At 36.9% G+C, this 19,076-nt stretch overlaps 3 protein-coding genes across 3 annotated transcripts in view; 2 read left to right on the top strand and 1 right to left on the bottom strand.

Moving 5' to 3' along the window:
- Window positions 1-13,259, bottom strand: part of LOC121994973 (probable E3 ubiquitin-protein ligase ATL45) — a 71,273-nt gene extending 58,014 nt beyond the window's left edge. Inside the window, exon 1 of the mRNA XM_042548842.1 lies at window positions 13,100-13,259. Coding sequence (XP_042404776.1) covers window positions 13,100-13,259 — 160 coding nt within the window. The remainder of the gene's footprint in view (window positions 1-13,099) is intronic.
- A 213-nt stretch (window positions 13,260-13,472) lies between these two features.
- LOC121994972 lies at window positions 13,473-14,204 on the top strand. Its single transcript, XM_042548841.1, has 2 exons — window positions 13,473-13,703; window positions 13,881-14,204. The coding sequence occupies exons 1-2, from the start codon at window positions 13,473-13,475 to the stop codon at window positions 14,202-14,204; spliced, it is 555 nt and encodes a 184-aa protein (XP_042404775.1).
- A 747-nt stretch (window positions 14,205-14,951) lies between these two features.
- LOC121994970 lies at window positions 14,952-15,776 on the top strand. The gene has a single exon (XM_042548840.1). It carries the CDS (start codon window positions 14,952-14,954, stop codon window positions 15,774-15,776), a length of 825 nt encoding a protein of 274 aa, XP_042404774.1.
- The last annotated feature ends 3,300 nt before the right edge of the window (window positions 15,777-19,076 follow it).

Here is a 19,076-nt window from a genome sequence, read left to right as displayed (position 1 = left end):
ACTCAAGTGAGTCTCCCAAATATCTAACCCAACACAAGTAACCCCAAAGATCAGAATCTCTAAAAATAGAGTATACCCTAATGATCGAACTGCTAAATAAATTGATCGTCAACTAACTGATCTAATAAGGATAAATCAATCCTCGTCAAAAGCAACTAAGGTAAAATCGATCCACCATTACCCAAGTCAACGAGGGTAATCTACTAACCTAACCAACAAGAGTAAATCAATACTCTACTAATCAAAAGAACAGGCGTACAAAACCAACTAAGGTAAATCAAACCACCACAGCACAAGTCGATCAGGTAAATCAATCCTAAACTGATCTAACCAACCGGAGTAATACAAACTGAGTCAACATATGTATACAGATATCATCCACTACCCAGCTAATAATAATAGACACTGATATGTGACTCTAAATCTCAACCAACTAATAGTAGCAACAACTAACACAATTGGTAGTATGATATGAAGAATTCCTTGAGACTGTAAATCCTTGATCTCCATTAGGTCAACCGTGATCAGTGATTGACCCAACACATGCAATGCATACTACAAACCAATAGGTAGGTACTAACAAGAGAGTACTAACACATGTCATAACAAACTATCATGGACAACAATACATATAGCAACAGCAGTGTATGATAACAATATGCAAATATACCTCCTATAGCCTGGAGATGTCCTGCTGCTGCCTGGTCCCAAAGCCCGAAAAGTCACATCAGGAAAACCGAAACACAAAATCCAAAAACACGAATAACAGGTATCGTACCTGCTCTGATACCAAATTGGTATCAGATAAATCTCGAAAATCCAAAACATGAAACAAAACAGGCATCGTACCTGCTCTGATACCAAAAATTGGTATCAGCTAATTCTCGAAAATCTAAAACAAAAACAAAGCAGGCATCGTACCCGCTCTGATACCAAAAATTGGTATCAGATAAATCTCAAAAATCGTAGAATATTTATAATGCAGTTTCGAGAATTTTCGGGCGTTACAATTAAACTAAATGCGCCAGGTCGAAGCCATGTCTTCCTAGACATGCATAGACAGAGCTTCCATAACCTACTCTCATCCAAAACTTCTGCAATGCTATTTTTCAAGTTAAACTTTTGTTCCTTTTTAATCTAATCCTAATTTTCCTGCCAAGTAAACTATTATTTTAGAGATACCAACTAGTTTGGAGCTTCCTCCTGAATTATTGACCGTTCCAGTTTAGGTTTTAGATTTATGTCAATTTTTGTTGTTATAATAAACTTGATGATAATTTAAGTTAGTTTTGTAGTTATTTATTTTGAATTTGTTTTTTCTATTTGGGTTTGAATTGTTTAGCTTTATTTTACATGTTGGGTTTAGGTTTGATTTGTTTGATTTTAATCCATTCTTCAGTTTGGATTTTAGTTTTGAAGGTTCATTTTGGTTTAGTTTTGAATTAAAAGGTTTAGTTGGATTTTGTTTTAGATAATGAATTTCAGTTTTAGGTACATAAAACAGATTGAGTTCTACTTGTGTAGTTAGATAAGCTTTTGGAACTCAAGCTTTAGTTTGTTTCTTATTTTGGCTTATAAGTGATATAAATATTTTATTTGTTAAGTTGGATTTGTATCCAAGTTCAGATTTATTGTATACAACTTTTTAGGTTTTGAGAATTAAATCTAAGTTTTTAGATCTAGTGGTGAAAGTTTCTAATAATCCTTTAAGTTTGTTAATTTCATTCTTTAATATTGTGCTTTCCTCCTCAAGTTTTACAACTTGATTTGAATTTGTACTTTCAATCTATTTCTTGAAGTGTTGATTTTCCTCAAGGAGCGTTTCATTTTATTTTTCATATTTATTTAATTTTTTATTTAAAACGTAATTATTCTAAAGAATTTTGAGATTAGTATAGAAGATACCTCATTCGAATCTTCGGAAATGAGTGCAGAGTCATGGCTTGATTCATCTTCGGACTCATCATCTTGCTTCTAATTCCAGTCCGGATGCTATCAATGCGAGGTAGTTGTGATGTTTCCGATCTTCAACGTCCGATTCTTCGGAGGATACTTCATCCCATGTCACCTTCTCTTCTTCCTGCATTTTGATGTTAAGTAATTTATTTAAAATCGAATCCATTTTAGTTACCTTTGCCTCGTTGGTGCCTTCATGTAGTTCATTCAGTTTGTCCTAGAGCTCCTTTGCATTTTTATGTGGGGCGACATGGTTCAGTTCTTTCTTCGTTAGTCCGCAATGAATTGTGTTAAGAGCTTTGAAGTCGATCTGAGCCTTCTTCTTTATTTTCGGATTCCAATTTTCTGGGTCTATTGGAATTCCGACGTTGTTGATGGACGCTTTGTATCCTTTGGTGATGCTAAACCATTAGTCAAAGTTGGTCTTCAGGTACACCTCCATTCGTTTCTTCCAATATGGAAAGTCATCACAGTTAAAGAGGAGAGGACGTACAGTGGAGTATCCCTCGTTTTGGGCTATGAACCTTGCACACAAAAGAGTAAAAGGTAAAAAGAATCCCAAGACTAGGTCTTGGATTAGTAGTATGGGAGAAGAAAGAAAAAAAAAATATTAAGACTCAATTGGTGTTGCACTAATTCAGAGTTGTTTGCAACGAAAAAGATTTATCCAAAAAGGTAATTATACCAGTTTGAACTATACCGAAAAAGCTCAAAATCTGAAAGAGGGAAAAAAATTACCCCTTGCCTGATTGGTGGTTGCACCAATTCAAAGCGGAGCCTGGCTCTGATACCACTTATAGGATCGGAAAGAATGCTAGAGAGGGGGGGGGGGTGAATGGTGATTGTTGAAAATCAAAAGTGAATTAAAACGAAGTACGCAACAGAAGAGAGATAAACCAATGCTAACAAATCGAGTTTTACTTTGTTAAGAGCTTTTGACGATTCCTACTCCAAGGCCTGTACTCGTTGAGTGCTTTTGTTCTGCAGTCCAGCAACAGTTCGCAAAAAGTTTACAGTAGTTAAGTACAAGAACTAGAAATAACAGTTACCAACAACAACAAAATGGGAAAGTCTTGGTCGTCTGTTGTCGGTGGAGCTTCATAGCATCGCAGGAGCATTTTCAGAGCACCCAGCAAGAGAGAAACTTATCGTCATTATTGTTCTAAAGCTTCGGGTAGAAGGCCTTTAAATAGGTCCATTCCAGGCGCTTGGAACCCCTCTGGGCACCTGGACCACGTGGCTCGGGCAATCGACATGCTCCACATCAGCTTATGGATGTTTTTTTAGTTCCGGGCGCTTGAATCGAGTCCGGGGGCCTGGATTGCCTAGGCGCCTACGGCTCGCCTGGGCCAACCTGCTCTAGGTGCTCAGACTAGCTCCGGACCCCCGGAGTCCTAGCGCCCGAACCAGCTCCAGATGCCCGAAGTCCTAGTGCTTGAACCAACCTTCTCCCTACAAGAAAAGGTTAGTCCGGGCAATAAAAATTATATCTACCCTGCAAAACAGAGTTAGCACAACATCACAGATAGGGTAGTAATTCGATCCTATCTCCTCGGGACTAGAATCTAGTCAAGATCCCAACTTAGTCTTCCCAAATGGGCCTAAGTTGGATCAATGCCTATAGTTCCCTTAATAGGGAATGCGTCCTCACTAGATCTCTCATCCAGTTGCTTACCTTCGCTTACCACTTGCAGTCACTTGACTTGCCTCTGATCCACTAGTTCTTTCCTCTGGTTGTCAGGTCCGCTGACCCAACTGGATTTTGGCTGGTTGTCAAGTCCTGCAGACCCAACCGGAATTCTTGCCAGATATTAGGCCCCGCTGACCTATCTAGACTTCCCACTAGCTATCAGGCCCGCATAACTAGCTGGATTTCAGCCTGGTGTTAGGTCTCTTAGACCAGTCAACTCCTGTACACTTGGTAGAAAAGGTTAGATAAACATTACATCTAACTTTAACCTATTTGTCATACATCAAAACCAAATTATTAGTGTAATCTGCACCAACACTGAAGACCAGCGATGATAGGCTCCGCTTAGAAAGCTTAAGAAGGGTCCAAGCAGTGTCTAATTCTGATGCAAAAAACCTAGAAGCCCAGGAATTACTGTTGGATTAGAAAGACACTGGGGGGGGGTGAATAGAATTCGTCAAAAATCGTGATTAAAAACAAGTTACGTAGTGGAATAAAGAAAATAGAAACAATACTAATAAGGCCAAGTTTTACTTGGTTTGGAGCTTGTGATGACTCTTACTCCAAGGCCCATGATTATTGATCACTTTTATTGGGCAATCACTATCAATTCGAATATTTGAATTACAATATTTTAGTACACGAATTGTAAACTAAAAAGTTATCGACAAGAAGAAAGAATGAATTAAGTTCCTTAATCGTCGGAGCAACTTCTCAGGATTGTCAAAACCTTCTCACAGTAGCATGCAAGAATGAAAGTTAAAGCAGATGCTCTTCTGAAGCTGCTGGTCAAAGGCCTTTATATAGACCCATTCTAGGTGCCTAGAATCCCTCTGGGTGCTTGGACTATTGATGACATGGTGAACTCTCGTCGAAACTTCATCCGCGAAGTTTAACCACCACTAGGAGCCTGGACCCCCTCCGAGCACCTGGACTGTTGACGTGAATTCGGCCAGTCATCACGTTCCAACTCAACTTCTGGATGATTTTTCTGGTCCGAGTGTCAGACCATCTCTAGGAGCCCGAATCACCCGGGTGCCTGGCCAGGCCACCCTAGCGAAGCTGGTCCGGGTGCTCGGGCTAGCTCCAAGTGCCTGGACTCTTTTTTTTTCAGCCTTCTTCCCTGCAAAAAAGAGTTAGTCCTAGGTAACAAAAATATGTTTATCCTGTAAAATAAAATTAGCACAATATAGTAAGAAAGAAGTAGTAATTAGATTCTATCTCTCTGAGACCAGGATCTAATCAAGGTCTCAGCTTAGGTTTCCCAAATAGACCTAAGCTGGACTGATGCCTACTATTGCCTCAACCGAGAACACCCTCACTAGATCTCTCCTCCAGTTGTTTACCTCCACTTACCAATTGTAGACTTTAAGTCCCTTGATCCACCAAGACTTCCTCCCATATTTCAACCAATCTGGATTTCCTCCTGCTATATCTCAATCGATTTAGACTTCGTGCCGGCTATCAACCTAGCTGGACTTACTCCTACCATATTTAAACCAATCTGGACTTCATGGTAACTATCAATCTAGCTGGACTTCAGCTTAGTGTTTCGGTCCTCTAGACTCATCAAATCCTACATACTTGGTAAAAAGAGTAGACGTACACCACATCTAACTTTAACCTATTTATCATACATCAAAACATGATTATTAGTGTAACCTGCACTAACAATCTCTCCTTTTAGATGTAATGACAATTTGGGTTAAAGTTAAAAAAAATATAATTAAATAAAAATTGAGTAAAGTGAGTTAACATGATTTGATTTTCCTAACCTAACCCACTATCCTCCCCCTTTGACATATATTAAAAAATTAATGCATAAAGTAGAATTAAATAAAGGTTTAACAAAACAAACTTTGCAAACTTAGTTTTTCAAGCAAGTTTTCAAACAATTATTTCAAGTAATATTTTCAAATTAAAATTTTACAAAGGTAAAAACTCAGCTTTATTATAGAGAGGAATAAATGTTTTCAAGAAAATCTTACAAGGCTTTTCCAAATAATTTTTCAAAATCCATTTTTCAAAAATTGTCTGTTAAGGGACATTTGGTAGAATAATTTATACAATAGTATTCAAAAGATTTTATATAATGACTTTGCAAATATATTGTCAAAGGAATTTTAAAATTTTATAAATATTTTTCAATTATTCAAAATTTTCAAAAATATTTTGCAAAGATAATTTTTACAAGAATTTTGCAAGCAAATTTTGAAGATAATTTTTAAAATATTTTTCAAAAGTAATTTTTAGACTGAATAACTTTTCAAAATATTTTAAAGATATTTTTCAAAGTAATTTTCAAACTATTTTCTAAAATATTTTTATAAAACATTTTTAAGGAAACTTTCAAAGAAGTTTTTAAATCAATTTTCTAAAAAACATTGAAATAGGGTTTTGAAAAAAAAACTTTTCAGATGATTAAGTAATTTGCAAGTATATTAAAACATGTCTTAAGATAATTTTTCAACCATATACTTTGAAAACTCTGAACAAAAGATATTAAACAGAGATTTAAGTAAGTTTTAAGATATTAGTTTACAAAAAAATAGCAAAAAAACTAAATTTTTTGAAATATGACACTTTTAAAAGTAGTTTTCAAATATCCATCCCCTAAACCTGATATTTCTTTAAAAATGTTCATCTAAATAGTGTTCTTAAATGTCTAGTCTTTAGTTAATAACTAACTATCAAAAGATAGTAATGTTCACTTAGTTAGTCAAGTTATGTACTAATGTCTAGTTAGAAATTGTGAAAAAGGACTACTTAACTTGATCAATTTACTATTATATTTGTTGGTGTAATTTCCCTAGGTCAAGGTTGACCAAGTTAACTAAGCTTGAATTGGCTCAAGCTTGAGTCATAATGTGTGAGTTTTGATATTTGATAATATATGAAGATTGTTTTGACAATGTATGGAGATTGCAAGAGCAATCGTTCGTTTAGGGAGATTGGTCAAGATTGACCAGTCTAATGTGAAGAAGAGTCAAGTAAGTCAAGGTTGATTGGATGCTTGATTGTAAAGTCTTAATTGGAGGTTAGGCAAGGTAAGTCCAATAGAAAGGTTGGCAAAAGATAGAAATCCAAGCATATCAGTATTTGACCGAACACTTGATGGGAAATTCCTGGTGAGTGAAGTCAAACAAAAGGAAAATTCCTAGTAAGTGAAGCTAGGAAGAAAGGAAATCCTGGTGAGTAAAGATAGGTGAAAGACCTAGTGAGTGAAGCTAGACAGATGGAAAATCCTGGTGAGTGAAGTCAGGTGAAAGTCCTAGTGAGTGAAGCTAGACAGATGGAAATCCTGGTTAGTAAATTCAGGTGAAAGTCTTAGTGAGTGAAGCTAGGTAGTAAGGAAGTCTTGGTGAGTGAAGCCAGGCACGTGAAAATCCAAGTGGGTCCAGGAGGACAGGACATTTGGCATGGAGAGAAAAGTCCAAGTGGGTAAAAGGATTGACCAGACACTTGGTGACGAAGTCTCAACACGTCAAGGTTGACTGGATGTTGGGTTTGAGAACCCTAGACTTGAGTTAGGCAAGTTAGGTTTGGTCAAATTGATCATGAGATCAATTGAACTAGAGCCCAATTGATTAGTCAATCGATTAGGAGAGTACAACGAGAAAAAGGGGCATAATTGATCGGCCAATCGATTGGGAGGCATTCTCATAAGAACAGAGAGGTTCTGAATCGATCAGTCGATCGATTGGGCACCACCAATCGATCAGCTGATCTATTGGGGTTGGATTTCTCATTAAGTTGACTAATGCTAAGTAGATTATATTTGAAGTTATCAACCAATAACACCTTTTTAAAAATAAAGTTAGTTTTGAGTTCGATATTACCTATCTCAATTACCTTGAGTTTGTCGTTGTTTCTAAAAGTAACTATTCCTAAGCTTTTGTATGTTAAATGAGTGAACTTGGTGTGATCTCTAGTCATATGTCTGGAACAACCACTGTCCAATATCCACTTAATTTCCTACAAAAGGTAAGAGTCACTTATTAACTGAATCGAGGATTAAGTTTGTTTTAATTTTAACTTGAATTTGAGTTTAATTTAATTTAATTTAATTTTAATTTAATTTTAATTTAATTTTAATTTAATTTATTTTAATTTAATTTTTAATTTAATTTATTTTAATTTAATTTAAACTCTTAGTCATCTCACACGATCTATGTTTTCAATTAGGGTATCCTATAATTTTGTGAGATGAGTTTAGATGGAATTTTTAGGGTTGGATTTAACTTTATATTATATTCAAGTTTAGCTTTGGGTTCAACAAACGGGTATTTTTTCGATAAACTTCTGGGTTATAGTGAGTCACCTGGATATCATTAGAGTAACCATGCATTCAAGGTTTTCCAAATAGTTATATCCACTAAACTTAGTATAAAACTTTAGTCTAACTAGTTAGGATTCGTAAGGGGTAGCTTCAGTTAGTTCCACTAAGCTAAATGCACAAGGTCGAAGTCATATTTTCCCAGACATGCATAGGCAGAGTTTCCCTAATCTAGTATCATTCAAAACTTCACCAGTACCGTTGATCAAGTTAAACTTTTATCCCTTGTTGACTAATCCTAATTACCCAGCCGGGTAAACTATTATTTGGAGGTATCAACCAATTTAAAGCCTGCCCATGAATTATTTAGCTAGGTTTGAGTTTTGAGTTTGTGTCAATTACTTTTGTAATTATAATAGACTTGGTGGTAATTTGAGTTAGTTTTATAGTTATTTGATTTAAGTTTATTTGAATTTTCATTATTTGATTTTATCTTATTTTTTAGTTTGAAATTTAGTTTTAAAGGTTTATTTTGATTTAGTTTTGAATTAATAGGTTTAGTTGGATTTGATTTTAAATAGCGAATTTCATTTTTAGGTACATAAAATTGATTAAGTCCTACTTGCGTGGTTAGACATGCTTTCAGAACCCAAGCTTTAGTTAGTTTCTTATTTTGATCCATAAGTGATATAAAGGTTTTGTTAGTCAAGCTGGATTTGTAACCGAGACTGGACTTGTTGTATACAGCTCTTTGTGATCCAAGTATTATGTTAAGGTACTTGGATCTAGTTGTAAATTTTTCTAGTAGTTCTTTTAGTTCAAGTATTTCGTCTTTCAATCTGGAATTATCCTCCTCAAGTTTTGCAACTTGAGTTGAGGTTTCAGGTTGAATTGGTTTAATTATTAGATTTGAGTTCAGTTGATCATTAAGTAATTTATTTTATAGATTTAGTTCATTTATTTTATTTTCTGACATAGTTAATTTTTTATTTAAATATACTATTATTTTAGAAACTTTTTGCTTAAAGTAAATTGTAGCTCATCGGAATCTTCAGAAACAAGTGCGGACTTGTAGCTCGATTCGGGTTCGGACTCGTCTTCTGAGTCGCTTTCCGATTTTGGTCCATAAGCCATCAGTGAGAGGTAGTTGGTGTGCTTTAGTTTGTCACCATCTGATTCCTCCGTGGATGATTCATCCCAAGTTGCCTTGTGGGCTTTCTTTTTCTTCAGATTCGGACAGTTGTTCTTGTAGTGTCCCTTTCTTTTGCATCCAAAGCATGTGATGTTCGTCTTGTTGTTGCTGGAGTTTGAGGTTGAGTTGATCTTCTACAGGTCCCTTCTTGTGAAATTCTTTTTTCTCTTGATGAACATCTTCCTTACCAGGTTCACCAAGTTATTCTTCATCGTTTGAGTTTTGGTCAGACTCAACTTCAGGTTCCGGTTTGGTTCTGGTATTTTCTTTTGATGTTCATGCAATAAAAGCAACATCTTTCTCAAGTTTGGTGTTAGTCTATTCGTGTAGCTCCAATTCACAAAAAATTCATCTAACTTTAACTTGGATAAGTTCCTCAAAATCTTATAGGCATCCACGATGGATGCCCACAATGCATTTCGAGGAAATGTGTTCAGCGCATACCTTATAAGATCCCGGTTCTCCATCTGATGGCTGATTGTATGAAGTGCGTTGAGGATATCTTTTATCCTCGCGTGCAGCTAACTAGCAGTCTCACCTTCTTGTATTTTTATATTAAATAATTTATTTAAATATAGATCTCTTTTTATTACATTTGCGTCATTGGTTCCCTCGTGTAGTTCTATGAGTTTTCCCCATAGCTCCTTGGCGTTTTTGTGTGGGCCAACAGGGTTTAGCTCCTCCTTTGTTAACCTGCACTGGATTGTGTTAAGAGTCTTGAAATCATTTTGGGCGTTCTTCTTCATTTTCAGATTCTAATTTTTCGGGTCCATTGGAATTCTGGCGTTGTCAATTGGCACCTTGTACCCTTTGGTGACGCTAAACCATTGGTTGAAGTCAATTTTTAGGTACACCTCCATCCGCTTCTTCTAGTATGGGAAATCGTCCCCATTAAAGAGTGGGGGGCGAACGATGTTGTACCCCTCATTTTGGGCCATTTAGAACTGTAGATAGAAAACTGAAGAAAGGTACTAAGACTTGGTCTTGGATTAGCAGAGTTTGAGAAGAAGAATAAAATTTTAAGTAATTTGAGTGGTGTTGAACTAACTTCGAGTTAAAAACTGAACAAAAAATCATTATTTGAAATGGTAAGTTCTACCAATTCAAATTAAGTATGAAAAACTAAAATTCGAAAAGAAAATAAAGTAATTCCCCCTAGCTTGATTGGTGGTTGCACCAATTGAGAGCAGAACTTGCTCTAATACCACTTGTTGGTTCGAGTCACACGTGAGAGGGGGGTGATCATGTAGTTTTGAGAATCTCATTCTTTTCGGATTTTAAAAGATAAGTACATAGAGGAAATTTAAAAAAAAACACCAGAAACACAGTTTTACTTGGTTCAGAGCATTCGGCGACGCCTACTCTAAAACCCGGGTCCCGTGAACCTATCGATGGGTAATCCACTAAAATATCTCTTTTGGTACCTCCGGAAGAGGAAATTGAGTACAAAGAATTTAGGCGAAGTGTAATATGCTACACTTCCCTATTTTAGTAATTAAGTACAAAAAAAATTGTTACCAACACTTAGGGATTGATGTGAGAGAACTCTTGTATTGTTACTCTTTGACCTATCTGGACTTCTACACCATCTTTGGCTGCTTTCCCCAGTAAGTTATCGAAGTCCTTTGCGGGCTTCCTGATGAGGGCTCAGATGAACTCCCCTTCTGACAAGTTTTGGGAGAATGTGCTTATTAATATCTCAGAGGTGGCGGATGGGAAGTCCAACTCCGCCTGGTTGAAACGCTTAATGTATACTCTCAAGGACTCCATGGCTCCTTGTTTGAGTGTGAACAGACTATGATTAGTCTTCTCGTATCTCCTGCTACTGGAAAAATAGTGCAGGAAAGTGTTTTTGAACTCTGTAAAACAAGTAATAGATTCGACCGGTAGTCTATCAAACCATCTTTGTGCTGATCCAAGGAGAGTGGTCAGAAATACTCAGCATTTTATTGTGTTGTTGTACTGGTGCAACAGAGTAGCGTTATGAAATTTTAGGAGATGGTCCTCCAGATCATTGTTAACCTCCATACTCTCCAATGGACGGGGGTTTAAAACCCTTGGACAGTTTTTCATCCAGCAATTTCTGAGAGAAGGGTATGTTGGATTGTTTAGGTGTTTCCCGAATATTCGGAGCCTTCCCTTTCTTTGGATCCCTCGAGGGTGAATTCTCAGCCGAGGAAGCTTGCGATCCTTCTCCTAGCGCTCAAAAAAATGTCCGGGGGAAGTCGTATGGCTGCTTCCTCCTAGATTTCCCCTCTGAGGTAGGGAGCTCATTTACGATTCATCTTTTTGACACGACCTATGCCTTGGCGACCTTAAATAGCTTGTATTCCTATAGTGTCATGGTTGCATAGGTCGGTGACCTTAAACAGCTTGTATTCCTCGGGATTAGGCGAAGAAGTTCCCATAGACGATGCCAAATTTGATCCTATTCAGAAGCTGAGTTAGACCGGAGGCCGGTGACGAGGGCGAGAACGCTGACAAAGAGTGGACTGGGCTTTGGACCCAAAGATACATTGTAGGCTTTTAGATCTTCGAGGGGAGCAGGGAGGAGATGTCAAAAAGACATCAAAAATGGTACTCACGAGCCTGCACACACCACAGAGAGCTCACACGGGGTTGTAAGAGCAAGAACCAAGGAAAAGGTCCCTAACACAAGCCCTCTAATGCTCAAGTCAGCAAAAGAGGTCGAGCGAAAAGTGCAAGAAAAAATAGAATTGTAGTAAATACGTGTATATGCACGTACCTGGCCAACGGAGAGGGCATCCCTCTTTATACTACCTCTCATGACCTTCGTAATAATGAGGCATCAGGGAATGTCGAGTGTTAGGGTATGTTGGATGAAGGAGGATATATAACGGACTTCCATTGGGTGAAGGAAGATTCCGTGGCATGCATGTGATTTATCAGAATATTCCTTAACAAATACTTGTTATTTCCTGACAAGTGGTTGCGATTCTCTTATAATGTTATTCCCTGGTGATAATTTGACCGACACTTGGGTCGATCGGGAGTAGATTGGGAGTTTCTCTTATGAAAAGTGAGGAATTAAATCATGGAAGACCGACCGATGTTGGGGCCAATCGGGAATAGACTAGGGAACTTCCCAAAAAAAGTGATGGGCAAAACCTTGCGGGGCCGACTGACAGTTGGGTCAGTCGGGAATAGACTGGGGTAATGCCCAGGAAAAGTGACGAGTGGAGCCCTGGGGTCCGATCAACACTTGGGCCAGTTGTGAACAGACTAGGGCAGTGCTCAGAAAAAGTGATGGGTGGAGTCCTCAGGACCGACCAACACTTGGGCCGCCCAGGAGTAGAACAGGACAATGCCTCTGAAGCTAAGTCTTGGAAAAAATGATCAATTTTAAAACGTACTTTCTAAGTTTAACTATCATTTCCTCTTTAACGTTTGATCGTCACATTATCTTAACCTGACCTTGATTATTCCTAGCCATCCATTAGAGCATCTGCAACGCCGCGTTAAAGCGGCGTTATAACGCCATTGTAGCTTTAACGCGGCGTTGCAAAACGTCGCGTTAAAATTAATTGCTTGAACGCGTTCAGTGTTCTGAACGCGTTCAAGCTTCATGGGGTGGGCCAGGGCTGGCCCACCCCATGTTATAAATATAATTTTAAAATTTTATTTATTAAATAATTTATAAATTATAAAATTAAAAAAGGTACTAACGGTTAGTCTAGCCCACCCATGTTATATATATAATTTTAAAATTTTATTTATTAAAAAATTTATAAATTATAAAATTAAAAAGGTAATAACGGTTAGTTTTTTAACGGCTAGTTCAAAATTTCATCTATAAATATCCATCAATATGTACACATATTTTCATTCCAACTCACTACTCTTTCAATTCTACTCTATAAATTCTCTCCCCATCTATTTTTTCAAGTTCCTACCATCTTATTTTCTATCCAAAATGGATGAAAATAATAGGGTATTTTTTATAAATTTCTTGAATTCTACAAACAACTCACAAGAATATTTATCTTCTCAAAATCCACAAATTCTACCAAATTATCAATACTCACATCCATTTCCCAATATGTCGTTTCCTCCACAAAATCTTCAAAATTTCCAAGGTTTTGGAAATTATATGAATCATCTGAATTATGCTCCTCGAGGTCCATATCAACCGCTTCCAGCTGAATATTGGCAAAACATGAGTCATTCGTATTTCACGCCGTCGGTTGTTCATGGATATAGTACCCCACTCACAACTGGTATGTCTTTTACTCCTTCGATGTCGAATGAACCTGTAACTCCGACTTTTGTCCCGAAGACTCAACTTTCCGACCGTGAATCCCCAATTGAGGTGATCAATTTAGAAAAGGCGGTTTTAAATGCTGAGGGTACAAGAAAGCGTTCAAGTTGGACAAAGGTTGAAGACGATCGAGGTCTTAGCGAGAAGTTTTGTCACTATCAGTGATGATCCAATAATCGGTAATGATCAAAAGGAGGATGCTTTTTGGGGACGGGTTGCAAGCTACTACAATGAGAATCTTCCCCTAAGTTCAAACACCAGAAGTGCAAATGTTATATGGTCACATTGGCACAATACAATCCAAAAGAAGGTATATCGATTCAACGCAAATTGCAATAGTGTTTATAGTTCATATCGAAGTGGTCACAGTGATGAAGATATATTGAGGTTTGCGTACGAAAAATATCGATCCGAAAATAATGGCGTTGCATTCAATCTCGAACATGTGTGGAGAATTGTCAAAGATCGTCCAATGTTTGCTCCATAGTCGGGAGCAAGCAACACCTCCTCCAACCAAGATGTGAGTATAGACCTTGATTATGAACATACTCGTCCAATGGGACAAAAGGCAGCAAAAAGAAAGGGAAAAGACAAAGTAAAATCGACCATGGAGGATCTGACAGTAAACTACAACAATATTATCACAAAGTTCACTGAGTACACAAGCGTGAAGAAGTCTGAAGTCGATTTGAAACAAAAACAACTCGAAGTAGAGGAAATTAAGGCAAAAGCTGCATTGTCCAAATCTGAAGCTAAGAATCGTCGCTTGAAGTTGAAGGAGTACGAAATATTGAACAAAGACACCTCATAGATGACAAAGGAGCAGCTTATCATACATGAATGCATATGCCAGGATATTAGGTCGAGATGGAATATTTAAATTGTTTACTGAATGTTCATTTTCTAGTATTATTATATTTTCGAGTGATTGTAATTTTTAATTATTGTATTTCTCATTTCGATTAATGTAAGTTTTAATTATTATAATTTTGCAAAATAGTCATTATAAACAAGCCTTGGAAACTAACTGTTACAACTAGCCGTTGGAAACTAGACATTGCAAACTAGGCGTTACAAACTTACTGTTGCAAACTAACCGTTGCAAATTAGCCGTTGCAAACTAGCCGTTGCAAACTTACCGTTGCAAACTTACCGTTGGAAGCTTACCATTACAAACTTACCATTGCAAACTAACCGTTGCAAACTAGTCGTTGCATGAGAAAAACAATATATATAGACACATTGTGCTACAAGATTTTCATTCGACTATCATACCATTTCTCAAACACATATACTAAAATGTGTTTCCTCCAATATGTCTCATTCTACAGGCAGTTCTAGCTCAAGTTCCAGCTCGACAAGCGAAGACGAAGTCCATGTTGAAATCGATGAGCAAGCTTATGATCCGGGTGAAGAATTGATGTTATTAGTTCTTCAACAACACCAACAACTTATGGAAGCATATCAGAGGAGGGGCATGCGTAGAAGAAGGTTCGTCCAAAGAAATCGTGAAGCCGGGCATGAGAGGCTCGTCAATGATTATTTCTCTATAACCCCGATGTATCATGATGAAATATTTCGAAGACGATTTCGAATGCGAAGAGAGTTATTCCTCCGCATAGTGAATGCATTAGAGAATCATTCAGCATTTTTTCAACATAGGGACGATGCTGTACGAAGAAAAGGGTTGTCACCACTTCAAAAATGCACCGTCGCGATTCACCAACTTGCTTACGGAGTCCCTGCCGATCATCTTGACAAGTACCTACATATGGGTGAATCAACTGCCATCAGGTGCCTCTTCAAGTTTTGCGAATACGTGGTTGAAATATTTGGTGATAGGTACTTGAGAAGGCTAAATGCTGATGATGTTCAACGTCTTCTTCAAATGCATGATGAGAGACATGGCTTCCCTGGCATATTAGGTAGTCTTGATTGTATGCACTGGAAATGGAAAAATTGTCCAATTGCTTGGAAATGTCAATTTACAAGGGGGCATGGGTCACCAACAATCGTACTTGAAGCGGTCGCGTCTCATGACTTGTGGATATGGCATGCATTTTTTGGGGTCGCCGGTTCACATAATGATATTAACGTGTTATATGAATCTCCCATATTCAACGTCTTGCAAGGAAATATGTCGGAGATTAATTTCACGGTAAACGACACTGCATATACGAAGGGCTATTATCTAACAGATGGAATATATCCCGAGTGGACTACTTTTGTTAAGGCTTTTCCTTGCCCGGAGGATCCCAAGAGGAAGTTGTTTAAGGAAAGACAGGAGTCTATAAGAAAAGATGTTGAACGGGCATTTGGGGTGCTCCAATCTCGATGGGCAATTGTCAGAGGTCCAGCTCGTTATTGGTATAGGAAAAGTTAAAACAAATCATGTTAGCATGCATTATTTTGCATAATATGATTGTTAAGGATGAGGGAGGTCACGTGACAAATTGGTACAATGATGAAGGTGATGAACCCGCATAACCTATCCATGGCTCAAACCGAGGATTTCAAGATTATCTTCAAATAAATTCTGAGCTACGTGACACTCAAGTTCATCACCAACTTCGCGCCGACTTAGTTGAGCATATCTAGGGGCAATACAACAGCAATACGTGAATTAGTATTTCATATATTATTTTTAATTTCATAATTGTATGGTTTATTTAAGTGATTGTTACATTTCAATTTCATAATTACATAGTAATTTAAAATAAATTTTGTTTTCCCAGCTTTGTAAATTTAGTCGCTCAGTTGTAATTTCGTTTTCCCAACTTTATAATTTTATGTGCTCAGTTGTAATTTCGTTTTCCCAACTTTATAATTTTGTTTTCCTAACATTGTAATTTCATTTCCTTACAACCATCTATTTTATTTAATAAATATATTTAAAAAATTAATATTATTTTTTAAAAATAATAAAATTATATTTTTAAAAGTAATATTACTATTAAAAATAATAATAATAATTTAAATATTTTAAAACATAATTAAAATATATTTATTTAATATGATATAATTTTAAGATGGTTGAGTGGATTGTGGGATCCATAAATAATGAGTGTTAATGTTAAAAGGGATGTGGGTGAAAGAAAGATGTTGTTATAATAAGTATGTGGCAGTGAGTTCCATGCTTTTTCATAAGATGATGGGTGTTATAATATTGTAACATTATGGATGCCCTTATACATCATTTCACATTAAGAAATATTAATTTTTTCTTGTTGAAAAGGTCGAATTGTATAAAATAAATAACTAGAATTAATTTCCAATGTACAAGCAAATTTGGCTCGCTCCAGATTTAGAATGTAGCGTCAGAAAAAAATAACATGTTTTTATTTCTGGTCAGATATTTGATTATTTTGGAATTGATTAATTATTTTATTAAGATAATATTATTAATTGATAGCTGTTTTAATTGTATTTTTCATTAAAAAAAATGTGTTAGTTAATGGTGATTTGGACCGCATTTTAAATTAATTTTAAATAACGAACGAACGCATTATTAGATTGGTCAATTTCCTCTACATGGGATGTGTAACAGGAGCATTACTTGTCCATGACTATATTTCAACTACTACTTTACGACACTTATACTAGTTGATCAGGCATTATACATTAATTGAAACGGGCCATAATAAAAAATTATATTAATTAAAAGGTACAATAATTAAAAATAATAATAAATAAAAATTATATATTTTATTTTTCCTTAATCTCTTGATATAGATGTTGGTAAATGATAAGTTGCTCCTCTGTCATTTACGAAGTATCCTTCGAAAGGATTGCGTATTTCTTTAATTGAACTTTGGCCAAGACAGTTTTTACTTTCATCTCGGCAGCTTTTACTTTCATCTCCTCAACTACTTTGTGCTATTTTTGTTTCATTTTAACTTCAACCATTTTTATGCTTGTATACTCAATAAACGTTGCAAAAATATTGTCCAAAGCTATTGGCATACCTTCAATATCCGATTTCATTTTGTCTTTTCCCTTTTTTTTCTGCCTTCTGACCATTAGATGAGTTTCTTCTTCGTTTAGGTCTACATATAAACTCGAATCTTTGTTAGATGATGTGTTGATTGCCCTCGACTCTGAGGCCCTTGTCTTCTTCATGCCAACAAGATGATCAACGGATTGTGAGTAAACATTGGACGATCTTTTATGATGATCTCCATACATGCTCGAGATTAAATGCAATGTCATTATTTTTCTCACAATAATTTTCATACGCAAGCCGCAATATATCCTCATCATTGTAGCCGCTATGACACACACTATAAACACTATTGTAATTTGTGTTGAAGTGATATACCTTTTTTGAATGATATTGTGTCAGTGTTATCATATGACACTTGTAATTCCGCTGAGTGTACCTGGAAGATGATTTGTTGGTGCAGGGAGCACCAGACGATCGAACATGTGTTTTAATAATGGCAAAGGGTTCAAAGTTAATGTTACTTATTGTCTAACAAGTGTAAATGAGCTTGCAGGAAAGTCCTAAGTGTTCTTAGATAAAAGTCCTAATGGATTCTAGGCTGGTGGAAAATCCTAAGGGGAAGTAACCCTAGGTTATGGAAAGTCGTAGCTGTGGTTAGGCAATGAAATCCTGGTTTGAGGGACTGGGTCAAGTTTTGGTGGGTCGAGCACTTTAGGCAAAATTTTAGAGTCAGGGACTCTAGATGAAAATCCTGGTGGTCACGGACTAGGTGGAAGTCTGGACGGGTCATGAAGCGAACGCTCAGCATGAAGTCTTAAAGTCTCAGACATTAAGCAAAAGTCCAATCGGTCTGGAGGACCGATCTGACAAAAGGTAATTTCTCTTAAGAGGAGTAGGTGAGGATGTGTTCCCCGTTGAGGGAACATTAGGCGTCGGTTTGACTTAGGGTTTCCAGGAAATTCGAAAGTCAGAATTGGATAGTATGAAGACTGTCAACTACTTTATTATTCATATTTTATTGTGCTAACTTTGTTTTACAGGGTATATTTTACTTGTGGACTAATATGCCTTACAGGAAGAGAGATATACAAGGAAATGCTCGGATGAACAATATTTGAGGTGCCTCCGGGGTTGTTGGAGGTGTCTCAGGTGCCTTAGCCAAAGTTTCTCGTAGGAGGGAGCTGGAGGTGCCTTCCAGATGCCTGAAGGAGCCTTGGATCAGGGTTGGAAGGAGCCTTCCAGAAGCTTGAAGTCGCCTTCGACCGGAAAAGTTTCACAGATTGCGGAAATTATCGTCTCCGACGCTGCGGCGATAAACTTCACAGCTAGAGGCGCCTTCAAGGTGGTTGAAGGCACCTTCAATAACTTATAATTGCCCTCTTCAAGTAGTGCATCAAGCACAACTCATCTTCACGATTATTCTCCTGTGTACTGCTCCAAAGACGATCTAACAAAATCGTAACGCTACTCTGACAACCAGAAGCTCTCAATTTCAACACCGTTGTTATCAGTACAACTTTCAGTTATAGTACTGTAATTATAAATATGTTGCACTCAGTTTTGTAATATTCTGAATTGATAGTGAATTTCCCAAAGTATACACTCAACGAGCGTGAGCCTTGGAGTAGGAGTAGTCAAAGGCTCCGAACCAAGTAAAACCAAAAGTGTCAACATTATGTTTTCTTCTTCTACTTATTTTCCGCTACATTTATCTCCGATAGTTTTTACGAAAAGTGTGAA

The sequence above is a fragment of the Zingiber officinale genome, chromosome 6A (genome assembly GCF_018446385.1).
Source record: "Zingiber officinale cultivar Zhangliang chromosome 6A, Zo_v1.1, whole genome shotgun sequence".
NCBI classification, from domain to species: domain Eukaryota; kingdom Viridiplantae; phylum Streptophyta; class Magnoliopsida; order Zingiberales; family Zingiberaceae; genus Zingiber; species Zingiber officinale.
This window is presented reverse-complemented; position numbering and strand designations above follow the sequence as displayed.